The sequence below is a fragment of the Myotis myotis genome, unplaced genomic scaffold, assembly GCF_014108235.1.
Source record: "Myotis myotis isolate mMyoMyo1 unplaced genomic scaffold, mMyoMyo1.p scaffold_m19_p_13, whole genome shotgun sequence".
NCBI classification, from domain to species: Eukaryota; Metazoa; Chordata; class Mammalia; order Chiroptera; family Vespertilionidae; genus Myotis; species Myotis myotis.
In genome coordinates this window covers 37237360-37258500 of record NW_023416317.1, presented here as the reverse complement: position 1 = coordinate 37258500, position 21141 = coordinate 37237360, and the positions used below count along the sequence as shown (strand labels likewise).

Here is a 21141-nt window from a genome sequence, read left to right as displayed (position 1 = left end):
CGTGGCCTTGAACTCTATATCCAATCGTTTGCTTTCCTCCATTTCTGCCATTTGTGACCTGTTTCTTTGTCTCCGCATTTTGGCAGCTTCCCTGTGTTGATAGAGTGGCCCTGTGCGCCTGGTGTCCTGTAGGGCCCAGTAGCTCAGCCTCCCCAGTTACCTGGGGTGGACACTCTTGGTGCACTCTTGGTGCCTTGGTTGTTGTAGAATCACTGGGAGGAATTGACCTCCAGGCCAATTGGCTGTGAGAATCAGCTGTGTCTAAAGTGGGAGAACTTCTGTGCTGAAGACACCCTTCTGGGGCAAGACTTGCTTCAGTGGGGCTTTGGTGCTCACTGAGTCTGCTCCCTGAGTGTGTCCCTTATGGATCTGAGGAGTTGCAGTCTGGATGGACCCCCTCTGACCACTGGGTACAGTGGCTCCTGGATCTAAGGAGGTGCTAATTCAGCCTCTGCCTGAGGCCACACAGCAGGAGCCACGAAGAGGCTCAGCTGTGAATCAATGCAAGCCACTGCGGGGCCTTGGGCCTTCTCTTGGAAGTTCAGGGTCTGCCTGGTTCGGCTGCAGTTAGGTACATTCACATGCAAAAGCCTCTGCCGCAGCCTGGGTGGGGCGGGGTCTCAGGGAGTCAAAGGGCGGAGAAGCAGCTATGGCCGATTCTCTGCCCGGAGTCGCGCGTCTCAGTGTCCCGGTAACGGCTGCAAGCACCTCTGAGGGAAAGCCGCCTTCAAGTTCGCCCGCTGCCGGACAGACCAGCCTCTCCCCGTATGAGACCTGGGTCCCCAGAGACTTCCCGGAACCGGAGTTCAGAGCAGTCAGGAGCCTGTGATTCAAAAAGACAGCCGTGTCCTCAGGTGCTACCCCCTTTCCTCGCGCGCGCGAGCCGCCGTACCTCTGCACTTCACCTCCGCAGCTCCTCTGGCTCTCAGCGTGCTTTTCTTTCCTTCTAGTTGTAGAATTTACACTCAGCCAGCCTTCCTGTTGTTCTGGATGATGTTTGCTCAGTCCTTTGCGGTAATTTTCGATTGTTGTGTGAGGTGACAATTTCCCGGTGTTTACCTATGCCGCCATCTTAGTTGCTTCCCTTAATTATATTTTTAAAAATTTAAATAAATGTAGATCAAATATTATAACCTTGGACGGTAAAAATATCTCTGTGTTATAAAAGCATTAATTTCCCCAAATTAATTTCTGAAATGAACTGCAATTAAAAAGCCATTTAGATTTGGGGGAGGGGTATGGTTTTTCTTATATTGATCTGAGTAAATGGCTAGCATGGCCTGCTCTGCTTTCTGTACCAAAATCGAAACAATACAATAATGAAAATTCTGCAATATTGATATAAAATTAGACTGTCAGTGAAGAGAAATGAGACCTAGTAACAGTCGTCAGTATGCATAATAACTATGATTAAAATGCCATATTTAATTAGTGGTAATAAATGGAATACATGATTAATGATACTGGAAAATGAGTAAGACATTTAAAATATGAATACCTACCTACATACTTATATTCATACATGTGTAAAGTTAGCTCCTCCCTCTGATCACAAAAACGAATTTCTTTTCTCTTCTTTTGGATGCTCACGCTACGTTTTGGGCCATCCTAAAATTAGTGCTTTCTGTGTGAGATATGTCTCCAATTTTGAACTCATTTAAGAACAGAAGCACTTGGCATTCCCTGAGCTAGAAACATATTAATGTCCCTAATCTTAACAACCAGACAACTCAGGAAATGACTGTGAGAAGAATGCAGGTATTTTAGGATAGAGGGTTATAGTCTTCACAAATTTTCATTTTTGAAGATTCTTGTGGATGACATAAATTAAAAAATGTGTTTATGAGTCAACATTTCAAATTCATTTATGCAGAATTATATAACACTTGGAAAATTTCCCTTAAACTCTCATGTATGATGGGGACACAAAATTTTATAAATTATATTTGTAAATACCCGGTCCTTATAACTTACATTTGTATTTATCCAGAATAAATATCACAAGTTCTCAAAGTATACTAAATGTGGAAAGTTTGTCATTATAATAGCTTTTTCTCTCTTTCTTAACGGAAAAAATGGGAGGATTCTTTTTTTGTATTAACTTGCCACCTAAAATACAAATGATCATTTTCTTATGATTTAAAATATTGTAATGATTGGCCATAGGCCAGTTGCCTAGCGACTTGCTATTACCAGCCCTGCATTGGGTATGTCAAGATAAGATCACACATTACTTATCTAAACACTTCTACAGACTTGCTGGTCATTTAAAACAGCAAACCAATTGAAAGCTTAATCCAAAACTCCGAAAAAATAAAAAAGTTGTTCTAGAAAACTTTGTCAAAAGAAATTACTTGTAAAAAGACGTGATAAGTTGACAGAGGACATATATTATAGACTCATCTTTCACTTCCTCCAAGTTCTAGACAATCTTCCTTTTCACTTAAAAATGGAAAATGCGACAAATGTAAGCCCTTACCAACTTCCCACTTCAGAAGGCTGTTGTCTTCCCTCTCCATTTTTCCAATGACATACCAGATACACGCCATCCAGTGTGCAAGGAGCGCAAACATGGACATGAGCAGAGTCAGGACGATTGTGCTGTGTTGGGAATAACGGTCCAGCTTCTGCAGGAGACGCAAAAGACGCAGCAGCCGGACAGTCTTCAGCAGATGCACGAGAGAAACCTGTGGGAGGAGACAGGGCAACACAACTTGGCTCAGGGATTCACCTCATGCCGAGACGCGTTCTTGCACTTATAGCCATTCTGGAAAGTTCTTGAAATTAAGTATAATCATGATTCCATTTGTACGACCATTTCTATATCATCTCTTGACATGTATTAGGAAGTGAAAAGAGGAAGAAGGATGATTTTTTTCTTTGAGTAAATACTTATCTTCCTTAATTAAAATTTATTGAATATAATTTTATTTATTTATTCATTCATTCATTCATTCATTCATTCATTCTGATACACAACTGAAACACATTATGATATCAGGATTGTACATTAGACATATCATACCCTTACATACATTTTCTTTCAATCCATGTTCCCTCCTTTTTTATAATAATTTGTATAGACTGAAGTAAAAGCCTGTAAAGTGGTAATGAAAGTAACTTAGGATTTTGAAAAATAATTAGAACTGTAAAACTTGACTAAGTTCTGTTCACAAGTATAGTAGTACCTCTCGCTTTATGTGCCATACCTTCTTCGTTCTAGCACTATCAAGAAAGAAAACATTTGTCCAAGCATCTACAATTCTCAAATACACCCAGTGAACCAAAATCAAAGGGAACAAAACAGTTTAAGAAATCTCCTAGGTTCTGCCTCTGCATGCACTAAAGCATTAGACTTGGAGCTAAAGGTTATTTTCCCGACTTTAGGGCCCAACTGAAAAATGTGCCCCATTGGCGTTCACCAGAATGGCCCATGTCACTGTTAACAACATTGGTGATGCACTAATATATACTCCCTTCACACCTTCAAAGAGCCTCCTAAAATAAAAAAGGTAAATAAAATATTAATCATGCAAATAGAGTTTGACAATTTTTTTTTACCTTATCTAACTTTTTGGAGGTGGGGGGGGGGGGCAATAAATAGGGGAGAAGGAATTGGTTTGTATGACTATACCAAATAACAGTTTTTCCTTTACAGACAAAATCATAAACAGTGCAGAATCTTTTAGAAGTTTGCCTTTGTAATTAGCTGGAGTCAGTCAACTTCTAGCTTCTTTCCACTAGCCATCTTCCCTTATCTCTACGAAAAACATACCTAGATCAAGGCCTAACATGTCGTATGTACTCAATAAATATTTAAGTGAGTGAGTAGATTAGTTATTAAGTTAAGATAAAAATACTCCAAAATTAGTATAATAATGTATATTCACTAAAAGTGTCTTCAGTTGTAATCTTATAAAATATAACAAAATCATAAGGTCAGTGAGGACCTTGCCAGCTAGCTATTCTCTTTTATTTCTTGTCATATTACTTTTTTCTCCTTCACAGCCAAATTCTAGTCTGTTACTTCTCTAGTTGATTATAAGTCTGATGATTATATGCTAGGACTTCACACTTCTTACTTTGTAGCTTAGAGAAGTTACCAGGGGTGGAGTTTATTTTATCGATAAATTTGATAGATAGATGACATTTTTGTAACTAAAATGAAACCTGGAACACAAGTCCCTAATGGAGCTAATTAACATATACTGAGGTCTTTCTAACAAGGTATTTTATAGAAATGTTGCCTTTTTAGGCTGCTCAAAACCCTGAAGGGATTTTTATGCTTATTTTAGACCGATTTTGATAACTTTCCCAATGAAGTAACTCATATGATAAGTGATAAGCTAGGATTTGTACTTTTGCCTTTTTTCACTCTATCATACTTCTATGTCTCATTCATAACTTTATCTCTCATAGGGCCTTTCATAGGGCTTGTATATAGTAAGTTTTAATAAATAAATGTGTGAGCTATATATAAAACATTTGCCATTAACAGTTGTAGGCAGAACTAAAGCTAAAACATACATTTTTGATGGTTGTATTGTATTTTTTCAATGTCATCTGTAGAGATACATTAACTGGACACATTTTAGATCTGGAAGACAATACCTTTGTCTGTTTCTTCTTTTCTTTTTATATTGCTGTGCAGTATAACAATGGCAGAACATAAATTATTCCTCATAATTTATGTATCCTGGGCAGTAAATATAATACGTTGAACAGCTTTTCTATTCAAACTAGAATATTTCAACCTAATTTATTTGGGGGAATATTAAATTTATGTACCAATTTTTTAAATAATCATATCCTTACTCTTGTGAAAAGCAAAAAAAAAAATTATCACTGATAAGAGAGAATGATTTCTTCATTCCTTCCTCTTTTACTTTCTGACATAGATGTTAATCTACAACTTGCATTCTTTCTAAAGCATTCATACCAGATTTAACAAGTCAGAATGAGTGACAGAAGGGTACAGGAGTGCAGTGAAAATGTACAGATATTTAAAATTCATCAAGAGATTTAAATTTTTTCATAAATCTTTTATTTGTGTTAATTTTAGGCAACAAGGATGTAGATATGTAAATATGTTATATATTTCCTCTTTATATCATATATTTAAAATTGTCCTATTTGTCCAGTGTCCAAAGAGAAATTGAATATAAAAATATTATTAGTATTTAGTAGCAAAGAAGCAAGTTAATTTAGAGCACAGTCTATTAAACACCATTTATTTAACAATCCTTGAGGAGAATTTGGAAACATTTTATTAGCATTTTGTGAATCATATTCTCCTTTTGGATATTCTTTTTTTTTTTCAGTATAGCAAAAGCCTGGTTTTACTCATTACTAATGCAGATTAACTCTTAACCGGTTAAAAATTCAGATTAACTATTAACCGGTTGATAATCCGGATTTTGTAATCAAAGAAAACACGATAATTTCAAGAGAAACATCAAGTGCTTTATTCAAAGTAATGTCCATCACTAGCTACACATTTCCTCCATCTTTCAGGTAATTTGTGGATACTGTCCCAATAGAACTTTTCGTTTTGAGGCAAACCATTCAGAGACCCAGTTTTCCACTTCTTCATACGTTTTGAAGTGCTGCTCAGAAAGTGCGTGTGCCATCGATCAGAACAAGTAATCTGAGGGAGCAAGGTCTGGTGAATATGGCCAGTGGGTTAATACTTCACAGGCAAGATCTTTTAACATGTCTTCAATTGGTTTTGAAGTGTGTGATGGTGCGTTATCATGAAGCAAAATTACTTTGCCGTGTCTTTTGGCCCATTCTGGTCGTTCCATGATCAAAGCGTGGTTCAAATTGATTATTTGTTGTCTGTAGCGATCAGTATTAACGGTTTCACGTGGTTTTAGAAGCTCATAATACACCACACCTTCCTGATCCCACTAAACGCAGAGCATTGTCTTCTTTCCGAAGCGATTTGGCCCTGCAGTCGATGTAGATGGTTGACCTGGATCAACCCATGATTTTGTGTGTTTGGGATTCTCAAAAAAAAAATTTACTTTTCATCGCCAGTCACAATTTGATGCAAAAAAGACTTTATTTTGTGCCATTGAAGCAACATTTTACTGTTGACTTTTTGGTCTTTCATTTGTCTTTCGTTCAGTTGATGTGGCACCCATTTTCCTTCCATTAAAATCTTTCCCATTGCTTGTAAACGATCGGAAATTGTTTGCCGAGCAACTTTTAATCTTTCTGCAAGTTGTTTTTGAGTTTGACACGCATCTTCATCCAATAATGCTTATAATTATTGGTCTTCAAACTTTTTCGGTTGACCTGGACGTTCTTTGTTTTTCACATTGAAATCACTTTTAAAGCATTTAAACCAACATTCACAAGTATCTTGAGATGGAGCATGTTCACCATAAGCTTTCCAAAGTATACGATAACTTTCAGCAGCACTTTTCTTCAAAATAAAGTAATGAATTAAAACTTCCCGCAAATGTTCTTTTTTTGGCATGAAATTCAACACTTTTAAGCGTAAAAATATCTAATTTCAGAAAATTTGACATATGAAGTTTTGAACCTTGCTGTCAATACAACAAAATAGCATACATACCAAGTCGCATATATATCAACATATGTGTAACTCTATAGAAAAAAATCCGCATTATTAACTGGTACACCTAGTACACTTTCATTATAGTACACTTAGCTAGTCAAATTCAACCTTAAAAAGCACTTTAAGAAACCTGGATAACAACTCAATGTAGCACTGATTGATATTACATACTGAATTTCCCCCAGAGCTTTCATTTCAGTTGAGTTATAAACCTCTTAAAGAGGTTGACACCCTCAATTCCCAACTTAAGAAAAGAAAAAGAAAAAAATACTATTATTGTACATGAAATTAACAAATGACAAATATGTACTAGTCAGGATTACAGTTCAATCTTCATTCTGAAGTTGATATCAATTGTATTTGAAATATTGGTCACTTTGTTTAATATTGAAAACTATGCTTTCACATTCTTAATAGGAAATATTTCTACAGGAGGTTGCTAACTGCATAGGAAATATGTTTAATTAGAATTAATGTTTAATACACTTTTTTTCCAGTTAAAATTGTTTATGCTAGCAGCAAATTGCATTACTGGTCCAAAAATGCTATTATACCTCTCCAAAACTCTATTTATAAAACAGCACTTAATTTTGTAAGGATATCAATCATTAAGTAATAAAAATTGTTATTACTACAAGTAGAAGATGCTTTTTTTCCTTTGAGGAGATGTAAGTATAAAGGCTTTTGATGAAAAAAGAGACATTACAAATAGACGTGCCCCCCCAAAATGTATACACACTTAATAGCTGATAGCTCAATTGATATTTCTTTTCAGATTTAACCCATTGGAATTAATAGTTATCCAAATTGTGTACACATTATTTTGAGACACCCTATATTAATAACAAAGAGAACTCAACTTGGTCATTGTGTCATTTAGGTTTCTGCCTCATGCAACATTTTTACAAAGACTCCCAAAAAGTAGTTGAATTCTCTTATTTTAAATTTAGCGTTTTTCTCTATCTTGATTGGTCTTCTGTTTGTTATGCCAATGAACTATAAAATACTCAAGAAGTAAGAATAAAGGTCATAAAAGTAAAAGAAATCTTTAAACTCTCCACCAATTTCTAGAGGCAAATATCTGCCCAAGCAAGATAAAGTTATCCTATAGTTTTATAAATGGCTTCCTTAGCAAAGGGTTTGTTTAGCGAATCTGTATTGCTGATCAATTTAGACGTTTTGTATATCTTTGTTCTTGGTATTTAAATAACTAGAAACAGGTAATGCAAATGTCAAGAGGAAATTCTTCCTCAAGTGGAGAATCTGACCTGCATATCATTGGGCAACTTGGCATCTTTATTAACAAGGACATCAAATTTGGTTGCCAAATTGCCACAAATGTTTAAAACCTGAACTTGTGAAAAACAAACACAGGGGTAAACCAGCCTTCTGGATCATGTGCAAGGGAGGTCTTTCCTTACTCACCACTGTGACGTTGAAAGCATACAGGAGATCAAAAGGCAGAGCAGCGATTAAATCAATGATGAACCAAGTTGTGACATAGTGGATGCAAATTGATCTTGCTTCAAAGATAACTTGGCCGGACTTGCTGACATAGGTTGTTCGGAAATTTAAAATAATATCTGCTTGGGGAAAAAAATGATAGAGAAGGAGAGGAAGGAAGAGAGAGAGAATAAGGGAAGACAAAGGGGAACAGTGGAAGGGACAAAAGGGAGACAGGCATAGAGGAAGGGAGGAAGAAAGAAAATTGTATAAAATTAAGTAGAGTTAGACAAATGGAACCTCTTAGCATATTTCAGTTTGATAACATACAAAATAATCTTCTTGGCAGATCCAGCACAACTTAACAAACATGTCTTAAGAAGGGTAAAAATAGTAATATTTTTTGAGCACTTAGTACATTCCAGACATTATGAAGTGAATGCTAAGTTCTGAGTTACACATTAGATGAATTGGAATACTTATTATAGCTAATTTAAACCATTAAACATAAGCAGAATAGTGTTGTATGAGGTTAGAAATTTGTTGACATCATGAGCATGATGATGACAAGGATAAATCATACAATAGTGTGCACTTTATGTATATAATTTTTACTTTTCACTTTATGTTCACATTTGTGGAAGGCAGAATTCTAAAATGACCTTCCAGGATCCTCACCCTCATATTACCTTTTTTCTTGAGTGAGGGTGAAACCTGTGAGCATGAGGAGATATGCAGCCATGATCATGTTGCAGTATATGACTAAAGGGTACCATTGCTGATCAGGTACTATTATAAGCAGAGTTTTTTTTCAGCTGATGGCAAGGGATTAAAAGCCAGTGAGACATACTCTTGCTCAACTGGAAGAAGGCAACTGTCTGGGTGAAAAGAGCCACATGGCAGAGAACAGTATGCAGCTCTCCAGTTGCTAAGAACAGCCCTTAGGTGACATTAAGTGAGAAATGGGAACCTCAGTCCTACAACCATTAGGAAATGAACTCTTCCAACAGTCACATGAGCTTGGAAGAGGATTCTGAGCTCCAGAGGGAACACAGCTTAGCTAACACCTTGATTTCAGCCACGTGTAACTCCGAGCAGAGAATTAAGCTAAGCCATACCTGGACTTCTGACCTATAGAAATTATGAGATAATAATTGGGTGGTGTTTTAAGACATTAAGTTTGTGGTGTCTTGCTCTGCAGCAATAACAAACTAATACAATATTTATTATGTCATTTGACTTTTATAGCATTGTGAGGTGAGATAATCTAGGGATTATGACAAGACTGATTACTATTATGTATTTTAGATAACACATACGTTCTTAGCATGAAGCCAGTAGTGTTCTAGGCCCTTTAGAATCGTAAATCTCATTGACTCCTTATAGCAATGGTAAGATGTAGGCACTTCCATTAACTCTTTTACAGATGAGAAAAATGAGGCACACAAGAGGTCAAGTGACTTGTTCAGGGTCACACAGATGATGACACAAAAGCACAGGATTTAACTCCTCAGCTAGTTGGTGAAAGAGCCAGACTCAAATCTAAGTCTCCTAAATTCTGATTCAGCACTTTAAGTATTGGCGCCTTAAGAGAGGCCAATCACATCACTTGTCTGGAAGCTTGTTCCAGGTGACTCCAAACAAAACAAAAATCACTCTAGTTTACTGTGAATCCTAACTTTAAAATATAATATTGTTAAAAGATTTTTAACTTTTTGTCAAAAGCTAAAATTATCAAAATACTTCCATTGTTAATATTGAAAATATGAAAGGTTGAAGCTAGTGGATAAACTACTCACAAAGGTTTGAAGATAATCCCAAGATGATTTCCACTGCAGAGTAAAAATGCTATGATGGCAAGTGCCAAAGCATCAGTGAAGCAAGGCTACCATAAGGAGCACAGTGGAATGCCATGAGGTTGTTATGGTAGCACATGAACTTTTTTTTTCTTTCCCTTTAACTCTAGACTCTACATTAGCAAAGCAATTTAACAAGTCAGACCACCAGCTGTAGAAATCAAGCAGAGATTTCAACTTAATGGTTTCCAAAAGAAAGCTCAGGTTAGGCATTTAGGTTTTCATCTTAGGAGCGAGCAATCCAAAGCAAACGTTTACCAAGCTTTAGTTCCTAAAACAGAAGCTAAGGTAAGTTTAGAAATTCATTATAAAATTGAAGGGATACATTTCTTGCATGTTTATTAACTGATTGCCAGGTCTACCACACATTTCACAGAAAACCTGCTGGAAGCCGGTCCATCCTTGCTGCTTGACACAGTCGCTGCAGGAAAGAAACATCTGCACAGCATATGTTTCAAGGGACCTGGCGTATATAGCATACTGTTCTTAATATGTTTGCTCCCCTTAGCGCTGTGTGTTTTAACCAAGGTCACCTCTCCAAGAAAGGTTGTTTCCCCAGGTAGGAATTTTTCCCTGAAGTCAGGGAGGGGATGCCTCTCCTAGAAAGGTTGCTTCCCCAGGTAGGAATTTTTCCCTGAAGTCAGGGAGGGGATGAAACTCCTTAACTAAGTGCCAGGCGGGTAGTTAATCACTACAAACAATCATGCTTAAGCTACATAATCTTTACTCCCTGGAATGGAGATAAGAAACGCCCTAACCTTTGTAATAGAAATTGACAGGATTAAAATCAACTGGGATAAATACGGATGTAACAAGACAATAAACAGCAGAACTTCGCTGGAGATCCAGACCAGAACTTGGCTGGAGATCCTGGCTGGAGATCCTGGCTAGGCTGCTGATCAACTGAACACTGTCTCTGTGTCCTTCCTTCTTCGCCGACTCCGTCTACACCTTTGGGGACCCCTGGACCTGCTGGGGTTGGACCCAGGCAAAAACCCACTGCCACTATTAACATACCTGAGGCATTCCCTAAATGGAGGAATGAATGAATTGACTGCCCTTTGATTGGTGCTGCAAACATTTTATAAAGATATGTGGTTAATCATGTGATTTACTATAAAGTAAAAGAGAAGTGCAGACTGCTAAGTAGATAAAATGTATTCTTGAATGAATCATTACAAAGTTTAGAAAACTTAAAAAAATAATTTGTTATTCATTGGCGTTAATTGGTTGAATGAAGATATGCTAATTTTAGGTTTCAAAAGAAGTCATTAGAAGACATACACAAATAGTGATAATCATAAAAGAATGAAAGCTATTTTAAAAATCAACTGTTTAAAAAAACTATAGATATAAATCTATTTTTGAAATATGTAAATACTTTAGGTTTATTTTTGGGGGGGAACCTAGATATATATTATATTCTAACATTTTCAGGGTTATGGTACTATTTTTGTGCAAAGACTATAGGTTTATCAAATGATTAGTATTATTTTTGAACACTAATTTCTAAAAAACCTAGTTATGTCACATGATAAGCATAGAAAGTTCTACTGTATTATGATTTATAAAACTTTTCAAATTCCTTAGTGTGGTTCCCATGCCAACTCTCTCATGTGTAATACTATTACTGTCATTTTACCAATGACTCAGGAGATGTAAAGAAATCTCCTTAAAGTTATAAAGGAGATTTTACATTTTTAAAGTCATGAGCAACAAAGAGACAGAGCATCTTTAGACACCCGGTCCCATTTTCTTATCATTATCTTAAGTATATTTTAGAGGGAATAACAATAGGTTGGTGTAGGAAAATGCAGTCCTGAAAGTAGCTCTTAGACTAAATTCAGCATCCGTACCACCCCGGTTAAAAAAAAAAATTAAATCAGAGTCACAGAATTGAATGTGAGGAAATGAACTGTTTTTGATTCTGGAAATAAAAGAACTTTTTGTCTAGGGATCACTGAGAATTCATTCTGCTTTCTCTCTACTGATACGATGTGTGTCTAGAAACAGAACTCCATGTTTGTAAATATTCTCTTAAATGGAAGGGCAGGTGATTAGTACAAGTTCTTCTTTAAGAGTGAAGGGAGCATCAGATAAAATGATTGTGACGAGAAAGCAAAGAGCTGTCAGATGTGATGTCCCTCATGTGAGAATCATGGGGGCAAAGTGGAGCCTCGAGAATATTGGGACAGCTGTTCCTCCCCCCTGGTTGTCTCATTTCCCATGAGGTATTGTATTTTTGGCAAATTAAATCAGGAACTCATTAAAATGTTACAGCAAGAATGTGGTCTCCTGCAGACAATCCACAATTTACCTGAAAGGCAGCAATATAGTTTTCATTTTGAGGCATATGGAAGATCTATGATGTTTTTCAACTTTTATGTTGAGAAGTACATAAAAGTGTACTCATATCCAAATTTTTATGTGATTTTATTATTAATTCCACTTATTAATGTGTGCAACTGTCCAGAAGTATATACACACAGAGCACAGAGTTTGAATCAGAAAGAACATTATCTCCATTCTTTATACGATTTATAGAATTTTCAAAAATTGATCATAATATACCCCACCCAAATGAGGCAGAATAGAATTGAATTATATGATGATTCAGGTGCCACTTAATGGTTTTGAAGGATAATCATTTGTCTTGTATTTCATTTTTACAAAAACATGATTAAATTTAAGACAAATAATAAACAAATGTAGGCATGTTCTGTTTTCATATTGTTAAGGACCTTTAAAAATCAGTGCTTCCTCTCTCTCCCACACTAAATGGCTATGTATGTGGACTAAAAATCAGAAAGGTTAAACCCATTTTTTCTAGTTTGATTTCCTTGAGAACTATGTAATTAGGAAGTACAAAAAAAGGTTAAATTCAATATGGCACAAATGAGTAGATTCCTTTTCTTTATTAGCATGCATGCCAGATGGGAAATAATTTTAAAATCATATTGGCTTACTCGTAAAAAGTAAATTAAAATATAATTGTGTGTATGATAGCATATGCACCACATACAAATAATTAATATCTTCATTTAGCTATTCCTTTAAAAATTAATCAATGTAGTACAGCTCGGGTGAAGAGATATTTCACTAAACCAGCTGCCGGACTAATGTTCTAAATATGGCTTGTGAGGTTCTCCTTTCAACACTATATGATGTCTACAAAGTCGAGCTACAAGATGTGGGAAGAATGAATAATTGAGAGCTGATTAGTGAAGAGGCTTGAGGGACTAATAATCCTAAGAATGACTGTAATCAATTGCCAATAATAGTAGATGAGATTTTCATACCACTCAACCCTTGCTTATCTTGTCAGCATTTGTCCCTTCTGTTTACCTTAAAGTGAAAGATTTAAAGAAAAAGAAAGGACAGCAGACTCAGTGAGAAATAGCATTTAAGAGCAGCAGACTTAGTGAGAAATGGAACTTAAGAGCAATTGCATTTAGAAAAAAAGGTGAAACTAAAAGAGGCAACCAGGTGGATTGAGGGGTGGCTGAAGCTGGTGTTGGTTTCTGTTTTGTACCAGTGTGGCCAATGGTACCATGGTGTACTCTTATATCAGTTTGACCTTCAATATCAGCATCCCATTAACCCACATAGGAGCGAAGAGACCTACAAGTCTTCTATCCTAATGTCTTCAAATGCAGGCACTCCATCCATGTCATCCTTCATAAGGATATGGCCAACCAGTCTTCGAATGCCCCCAGCAGTGGTAAGCTCCCTGCCTTTTGAGAGCCCTTGGTTTGACATGCCCATCACTAGGTAGTTCTGCCTTTCCTCAAGATGCCTTCTTCCCTGAGCACCCTTTCCTTGGTTCTAGTTTCATCCTGAGCAACAACACAGAATACACTGTCCTCTCGCATCCCAAAGCCCTTTCCATAAATACTCAAGATCAGTCATCAAGTTGACTCAGTCCCCCAGGATGAATATCTCCATTTCTTACAGCTGTCTCCAACTGATGGGGTTTCCTTTTCCCAGTCCTGGTGATTTTCTCTAGTTCCACAAGTCTCATGACTTTGGGCTTTCCCCTTCTTATTTCCCCCTTTCTCTTTTCAGGCTGAGCTTTTATTCATTTTACATACTGCCCTATCAGTTTTTATTTTAAAAAGGAATTCTCAAGTGCTAGCATAATAAAGAAAAGTAGTCAACTTATATAACTGACTACTATCCTTTTGGAAGTAAGATATGGAAAGGTTTATGCCATCCAAAAATATGCCAGTTTGGCATTAGAATTATTTTGAGCTGAAGGCAACTGAGAAGCAGAAACCTGAAAAGCTACCTGCTCTGCCCCTTTTTGCTTCAAAGCAGGACATACTTTTCAAAAGCACCCTCCTCCTCTCTGTACCAGGAAAGACAAAAGCTAATCCCCAGACATAGCCTGTCCAGAGTGGAAGACACACTCCAACCAGCAGAGTTTTCAGTTCTTATTACTCCACAGTCTCATTGACACTTGATATTATTAGACTTTGCCAATTGGGTGGGCATATAATGCTTCTAGTAATTCTTTAGAATTGGTTTTACTCTAGTAATACAGCCTTAACGACTTGTTGGGTACCTTTAAAAAGAATCTTGCATTACTATTAGCTGAAGTTATGCACATTTGCTTTGCCATGCTCTTTGATTTTCTGTTTCTGCTGGCTGGAATTAAGAACAAAGTGACCTTAGAAGCCACCCATTAAAGTTAGTAGAGCCACTGTCAGTCTCAGTCCTTAAATAATTACATAAGAGAACCACCTCCTCCTATTTCTCCCTACCAGCCCTCAATATATTCCTCAGGACATTAGGTGAGAAATACATTTCTAGTCTCAGAAGCCACTGAATTATTGTTGCAGCTCGTGCTGCAGTAGCTGATCAAACCTAACTAATACACAAAGCAAAGACCACAGCTCTCATCCTTTCATTAACTTAGCAATTTAACAGTTCCTAGTCCCATGAAATAGTGCTTTGGTGGCTGGTCCTGACAGTCCAATCAAAATGTGACCTGCTATTATAATGGGCAAGTGATGCATCCAGTTCTCCAGACTCTACTAACAATGGCAGCACTCCTAAGCCATAGTTTCTTATTTGTTTGTTTCACAATATCTAGCCAAAAATTGGTCAGCATCATTTCAACATAAACCTTTTCTGCAGCAGCTCCTAGGAATTTAACCTCCCGGTGTTGCTAAAGCAGAGGCATTAATATGATCCATTGAGGTCACCTCAGTATATACTTGCAATTTCAGCAAACAGGACAGCCAGTTAAATCTGGATTTCAAATAAAGAATGAATAATTTGGGGGCAGAAATATGTCCTATAAAAAGAAAAAGTCCTTTTATTGCTACAAGTGTCCTCAGGCTAGGAAGCCTCTCGAGAGAAAACCAGATGACCTAAAAATTGCTCAGCCCTCCTCATCTCACCAACATACGTGCACAAATCTACATAATGTCCTTGTCAGGAACTTAAGAATGTGTGTGTGTGTGTGTGTGTGTGTGCGCGCGCGTGCCACCAGATGGATCCTGATGTGGAAGTGAACTATACAGAAGAAACATGTTTCAGCCAGAAACATCACATCTTCATGTGCTTCTCTGCACTGCCATCTCTCGCTTCCATTCTTTGAAAAAAGAAAAAAACTTTGTTGTTTGCAACAGCAATTAACCTCCTTGCAATTTCTTCCTGTTTTATCAAACTTATACAACTTACATTCTAGACCTTTACTTCTATCATCAACTCAAGTACAGCAAGGATCATTCCAATCGCCTTTTCCCATTTACTCTTTTGGCTGTGCATTCTCCCGCCCTGCCTTGTATGTACACAGTATTGCTGTGCACCTATGGAACCACCTTTCCAGGTCTTCATACCTGTGTTTTGGAAAAGTCTCTGATTGTGGGCATCTCCTCTTTGTTCACAACTGGTTTCCCAAAGAGATGAATTGCTTCTTGTTCAGAAACCTATACGTTTGTCTCATTCCAGTGTATTTTGAGTTTTTCTACACTTTTTATTATACTGTTTGGATTATCCAATGTAAATTAACCTGTTTGGAATCTCTCCAGAGGAATATCACCAAAATTACTGATTTCCATGGAAACTGTAATAATAATCATATTTATGGACATAACATTAGCAAGTTTGAAATACATATACATTTTTTGGATTTTATTCTTTAAAATTATAATGTTAGTCCAGTTAAATGTGGTGATATAATAAAATGTTATGAGCCAAAATGTAACTGAGTTCTAATTTTGGCTCTCCCATAAGTAGCACTGTCCTTTGGAAAGGTTTTTCTTTTTCTTTTTTTTGTAACCTTTTCTAAGTTCCAATTTCTATTTAAGTAAAATAGAGCTAATAAATGATTGCTTCTCATCTATTTACTCAACCAGCATTTATTGATCACCTAGTATGTATGTATATTGGCTGGGTGTAGGTTGTACAAAGATTGATCCTCTCTTCCTGCATTCAAAGAAATTAGTTTAGTAGGGGATATAGGTAGAAAACTGGAAATTAAAAAATTATGTGGTGAGTGCTTTGGAGACACCAAGAAAGAATTGCTAATACCTGTGGGACCACGTATAAAACCATATAGGCCTGCCTTTGGAAATAAGTCCATTGTTTAACTCAATGAGCTTAACTTTTTGTTTATCTGAATTATGGCAGTAGGCAAACAATAGTTTCCTGCCTACTATGGGTCAGAAACTATACTAGTTGAAGGAACTAGAGAAAAATATATTATCCAATCCATGTCCTCTGGGAGCGCAAAGTTTATTTATGGCATGTGAGTGTGGGGAGATAAATAAGCAATTATGAAATAGGGTTGGAGAATGTGAGAGGGAAAGCACGTAAATAGTGCGCGATGGAAATCCCAGACTTGCGGTGCCAGGAGTAAGAAGAGTTAAAAAGAAGACTTTGTAGAAGAGGTCAAAGATGATACTTCAAGGATAAGGAGCATTTGATTGGGTAAAGAGATATCTTGCTACTTTTCTCTGAGAGTATAAAATAAAGAGGATATGAAAATACAAAGGATGCAAGGAATAATACAGTTGAAGAACTGCAAGGGGTCTCATATGGCTGGACCCACAGAAAGGAGAAGCAAGTGGTGATAAGTAAAAAGATAGAGTCCAGATCCTAAAGGGTCTTCTATGCCATGGTGGAGAAGTGCCATGTGCAATCACTTGGGTGACAGTATTTTGATCTTCAACAAATATTTATCGAATTGAATAACACATAATGAATGACATCTAGGGACAGGTGGCCATAATATTCTGTTGTTATCTAAAATAAACAACTTTTCAATATATTCAATATATATTTGGTTTAAAAAATTATTTATCTTTAAACTATTGGGGTAGTGGTGGAGGAGATTATTCCAATGGCAAATGCTAAATGCATGGATTCAACTGGGAAATATAAACCACATAAATAATGCAATTTTTACTTACAGAATACAGTATTTTTATATGCTGCAAGAAAATATATTTGAAAAAGTGGGAAGAGGAGAGAATGACATAGCAGAGTTCATGTTGCTAAGAGGAAAATGGAAAAAAAACCCACCTCATTACTGTGCAATATGTTTCTAAATCAAGAACTCATAATTTTCCTCTGGGTTTCTAAATTTAGTAATATTCCATTCTTAATTTCCTTGTCTTGTACAAAACAAGCACTATTGTTTCATATTTTATGAGTACGTGCTCCTTTCTGTAGTCTATTTACAATAATATGTAAGTCTCAGGGCAGTGAAGACAATTTTCCACCAAATTTGTCATCTCACAAATGTTTCATATTTAAACATAGTGAATTCAGGTACATTGTGAAATAACTACTGTGTTTGTCAGGCAAATACAACTCATTTTCTATGTATATCTAATCTTCTAAAGGGGAAAATAGTAGTTAATCACAGTAATACAATATTGATAACATTATTTTATCTGACTTATTCCATTAAATGAAATGCTTTGTAGCATTAAAGAAATCCAGAAAGCAACATGCAACTAGAACTTCTCACAATAGCCATTACTGTAAAAAAAAAAAAAAAATACTATCAAGAACAAATTGCGTTTCAACTAGAACTTTGATAAATAAATGCTCTAAGGATAATGTGATTTAAAAAATGACACTCTGAAAATGTTATAAGCTGTATCTCTTAATATTTTTGGCCCAGTAAAAATATTAAACTCCTTAAAAGAATTCAAGGTAGAGTCTTTTGCATTTGATGTTCCCTTTCTCTGGAATGTTCTTCATCAAGACATGTAGTTCATGTAATTGCTTGTCCTGTTGCTTCCCCTCCATTTTTATCTACATGTCATGTTCACCATTAGCTTCCCATTTTAGCTAATCCTTTCCCCTTCTCTGCTTTACTTCTCTGTGCAACTCACCACTATCTAACACGCTATATATTTTCTTATTTGTTTTGTTTCCTGTTTGTCTCCTACTGGGATGTAAGACCTTTGAGGGCAAATGTCTCTATTTGTTTCACTGCTCTATTTCTGACATCCAAAAACAGTGCATAGCAAACAATGGGCATTCAATATATATTTGCTCTGTTAGTGAATAAATATATTTTCCACGGAGGTATTCATTATTTTTTTGTGTAAGTGGCAAGATATATCACCTGCAATATGTAACAATTAAGACATGGTTAACTAAACAGAAAAGCTCCTTTACATGATGGGATGTTATGCAAATATTAATGTCTATAAATATTTATAAAACAGAGAAATATATAAAAAAGGTCTGTAAAATACAAGGCACCTAAATTTGCATAGACTGTGATCACATCCACAAGAAGAGGAAATGATACCAGAAAAATTTCACATGGAGGCAGTTGTGTTGGAATGGGTGTTGCTGAAGGCCATTTGTTTCTCTCCACTATTTCTATTTTAAACCTTATGTAATTAGCACGGTATATTCACAGAGGAGAAATTAAACTAATCAAAAGAAAATGTCCGGAGAATGTGATTTGTTGGTTTGTTAGAACATTGCCATTTAGTGATTTTGGTTCATAGCAAAGAATAGAGGAAATATTTCTAAAAATCTACTTGTCTAATAGGAAATGATGGCCAATAAAGTACTTTTTCTAATCAAACATACACCCATTATTCTAGTGTAAGGAAACTATTAATTGCAAATTTTGAACCAATGAAATGAAAACTCTGCATTTTCATGCGGTTAAGAAAAATACAGTGGTCACATATCCTGGGTATCCATTCAAAAGCTCATTTATCATAGCATTTCATCTTCCCAGGAGATATTCTGAAAAGCCTAAAGAAGCAATAATTAAGCCGATAGTATATTTGTAAAATAAATGCAATTCCAATCTTTGTTCAAGGGCTTATGTAGGTACTTTTAAGCCAACTTATATGGGAGCTCTTAATAGCAATAATGAAATAGTACCTTACTTGACAATGCTCTGTTTTTCCCCCTCAAGGCACTCTGACATACAAAATCTCTTCACTCTTAAAATACTGGGTATGTGACACTTCTCTGGAAATCTGAAGTGGCAGGGTAATTTTCTGGTTTTTTGTTTGTTCTTATCCTCAGGCTTAGAGTTTTTTAGCAGACAATAGCTGGTCAATGGCCAAGTGGGCAGTGATTCATTTCTAATAAATGGTTAATGCTCAATGCAATACATTCCATTTATTTGATACTCCAGTTGTATTTACTGGGAATGTGGGCACTGGGAATGCTCTCTTACTTGGGTGAAAAATGGCACATGAGACAAAGGTCAAATCTGAAGTATGGCTATGAATTACTCTTAGTGGGAGTGCAGATGTGCAGATATGGGGTGTTATGTGTGGACTTTCATTACTATCCTATGTTTGAATGTCAGAGAAAGAGTAGGAGGGAGACTGTGATTATGAGAGTTAGGAAAAAAAATGGAAGAGAATGAGAAAGAAAGGGAGAGAAGGGGGTGGGGACTCAAACACTAAGAGATAAATGAATGCTAACCAATCAACGCTTCTAAATACGTAGCCCAGGAATACTAGAATGCCCAAATCATGCAGCAGTAAAATTTATTTTAATTCCCTCATCATTATGAAATTTCAACCCTATTTATTGTTAGAAGTCTTTCTTTCCAGTATCCAAGTTTTTATCTTTAATTTAGTCATTTATCTAAGGGGGGAATGACATGTCTTGGTTTGCACATCTCAGGAAAATGACTGTAAGTTGAGGTTTTCTTGTATAATAAAATGTCTATACTCATTCACATTCCAGTGAAATTTATATATTTTACCCCAACAGAAAAAGACACTCGCGAATGTTGAAAGGCCGGGCTGTGTGACTCAGTGGATTGAGTGTCGGTCCATGGACCAAGAGGTCCTGGGTTCGATTCCCAGTCAGGGCACATGACTGGGTTGTGGGCTTGATCCCCAGTGGGGGCATGCAGGAGGCAGCCAGTCAATAAGTCTCTCTCTCATCATTGATGTTTCTAGCTCTCTCCCCCTCTCCCTTCCTCTCTGGAAACAATAAAAATATTAAAAGTAAAAAAGAATGCTGAAAGCATGAAAGAACTCCTTTTGAACCTTGGATTTCTTTTGGAAAGTTTTTTTGAACTGGAGTTGAATAGTATAAGAACATTATTTCTCAGTTCTACGTTAAGTGGGAAAAGGCATATTTATATGGGATATGGGGAAAGCTTTACAAGACAAACATGTATTTAAAAAAACTATTAGAAATTGAACACAGATTCAGGAAAATGATGAAGTTGTTGGCTGGAGACAAGTCTCAGTTACTCTGAAACTGGTGATTGAAGCTTTAGGTAATGACTTCCTTCTAGACCAGTGGTTCTCAACCTGTGGGTCGAGACCCTTTGGGGGTCGAACAACCCTTTCACAGGGATCGCCTAAGACCATCGGAAAACACATATAATTACATATTGTTTTTGTGATTAATCACTATGCTTTAATTATGTTCAATTTGTAACAATGAAAATACATCCTGCATATCAGATATTTACATTATGATTCATAACAGTAGCAAAATTACTGTTATGAAGTAGCAACGCAAATAATCTTATGGTTGGGGGTCACCACAACACGAGGAACTGTATTAAAGGGTTGCGGCATTAGGAAGGTTGAGAACCCCTGTTCTAGACTGTTAATGGAAGCCCAGCTTGTGCCTTTTAGGCTTCATCAGAGCTGGGAAGAAAAAAGGGGAGGAGCTGAAAAGCAGATCAGCTTATTTCCTTGTTCCTAGAAGTGGTGATGGAAGACTGGATGGGAGAAGACACTGGAATAATTGCCTGTAATGTTGTTTGGGATCATTTAATGCACACCA

General features: G+C 36.5%; 1 protein-coding gene across 1 annotated transcript in view; it reads right to left on the bottom strand.

The window, feature by feature from the left end:
- Positions 1 to 21141, bottom strand: part of KCNH8 (potassium voltage-gated channel subfamily H member 8) — a 278745-nt gene that overhangs the window by 87448 nt on the left and 170156 nt on the right. The window contains exons 6-7 of the mRNA XM_036333839.1: positions 8012 to 8169; positions 2480 to 2687 (exon numbers count right to left, since the gene is read on the bottom strand). Coding sequence (XP_036189732.1) covers positions 2480 to 2687; positions 8012 to 8169 — 366 coding nt within the window. The remainder of the gene's footprint in view (positions 1 to 2479; positions 2688 to 8011; positions 8170 to 21141) is intronic.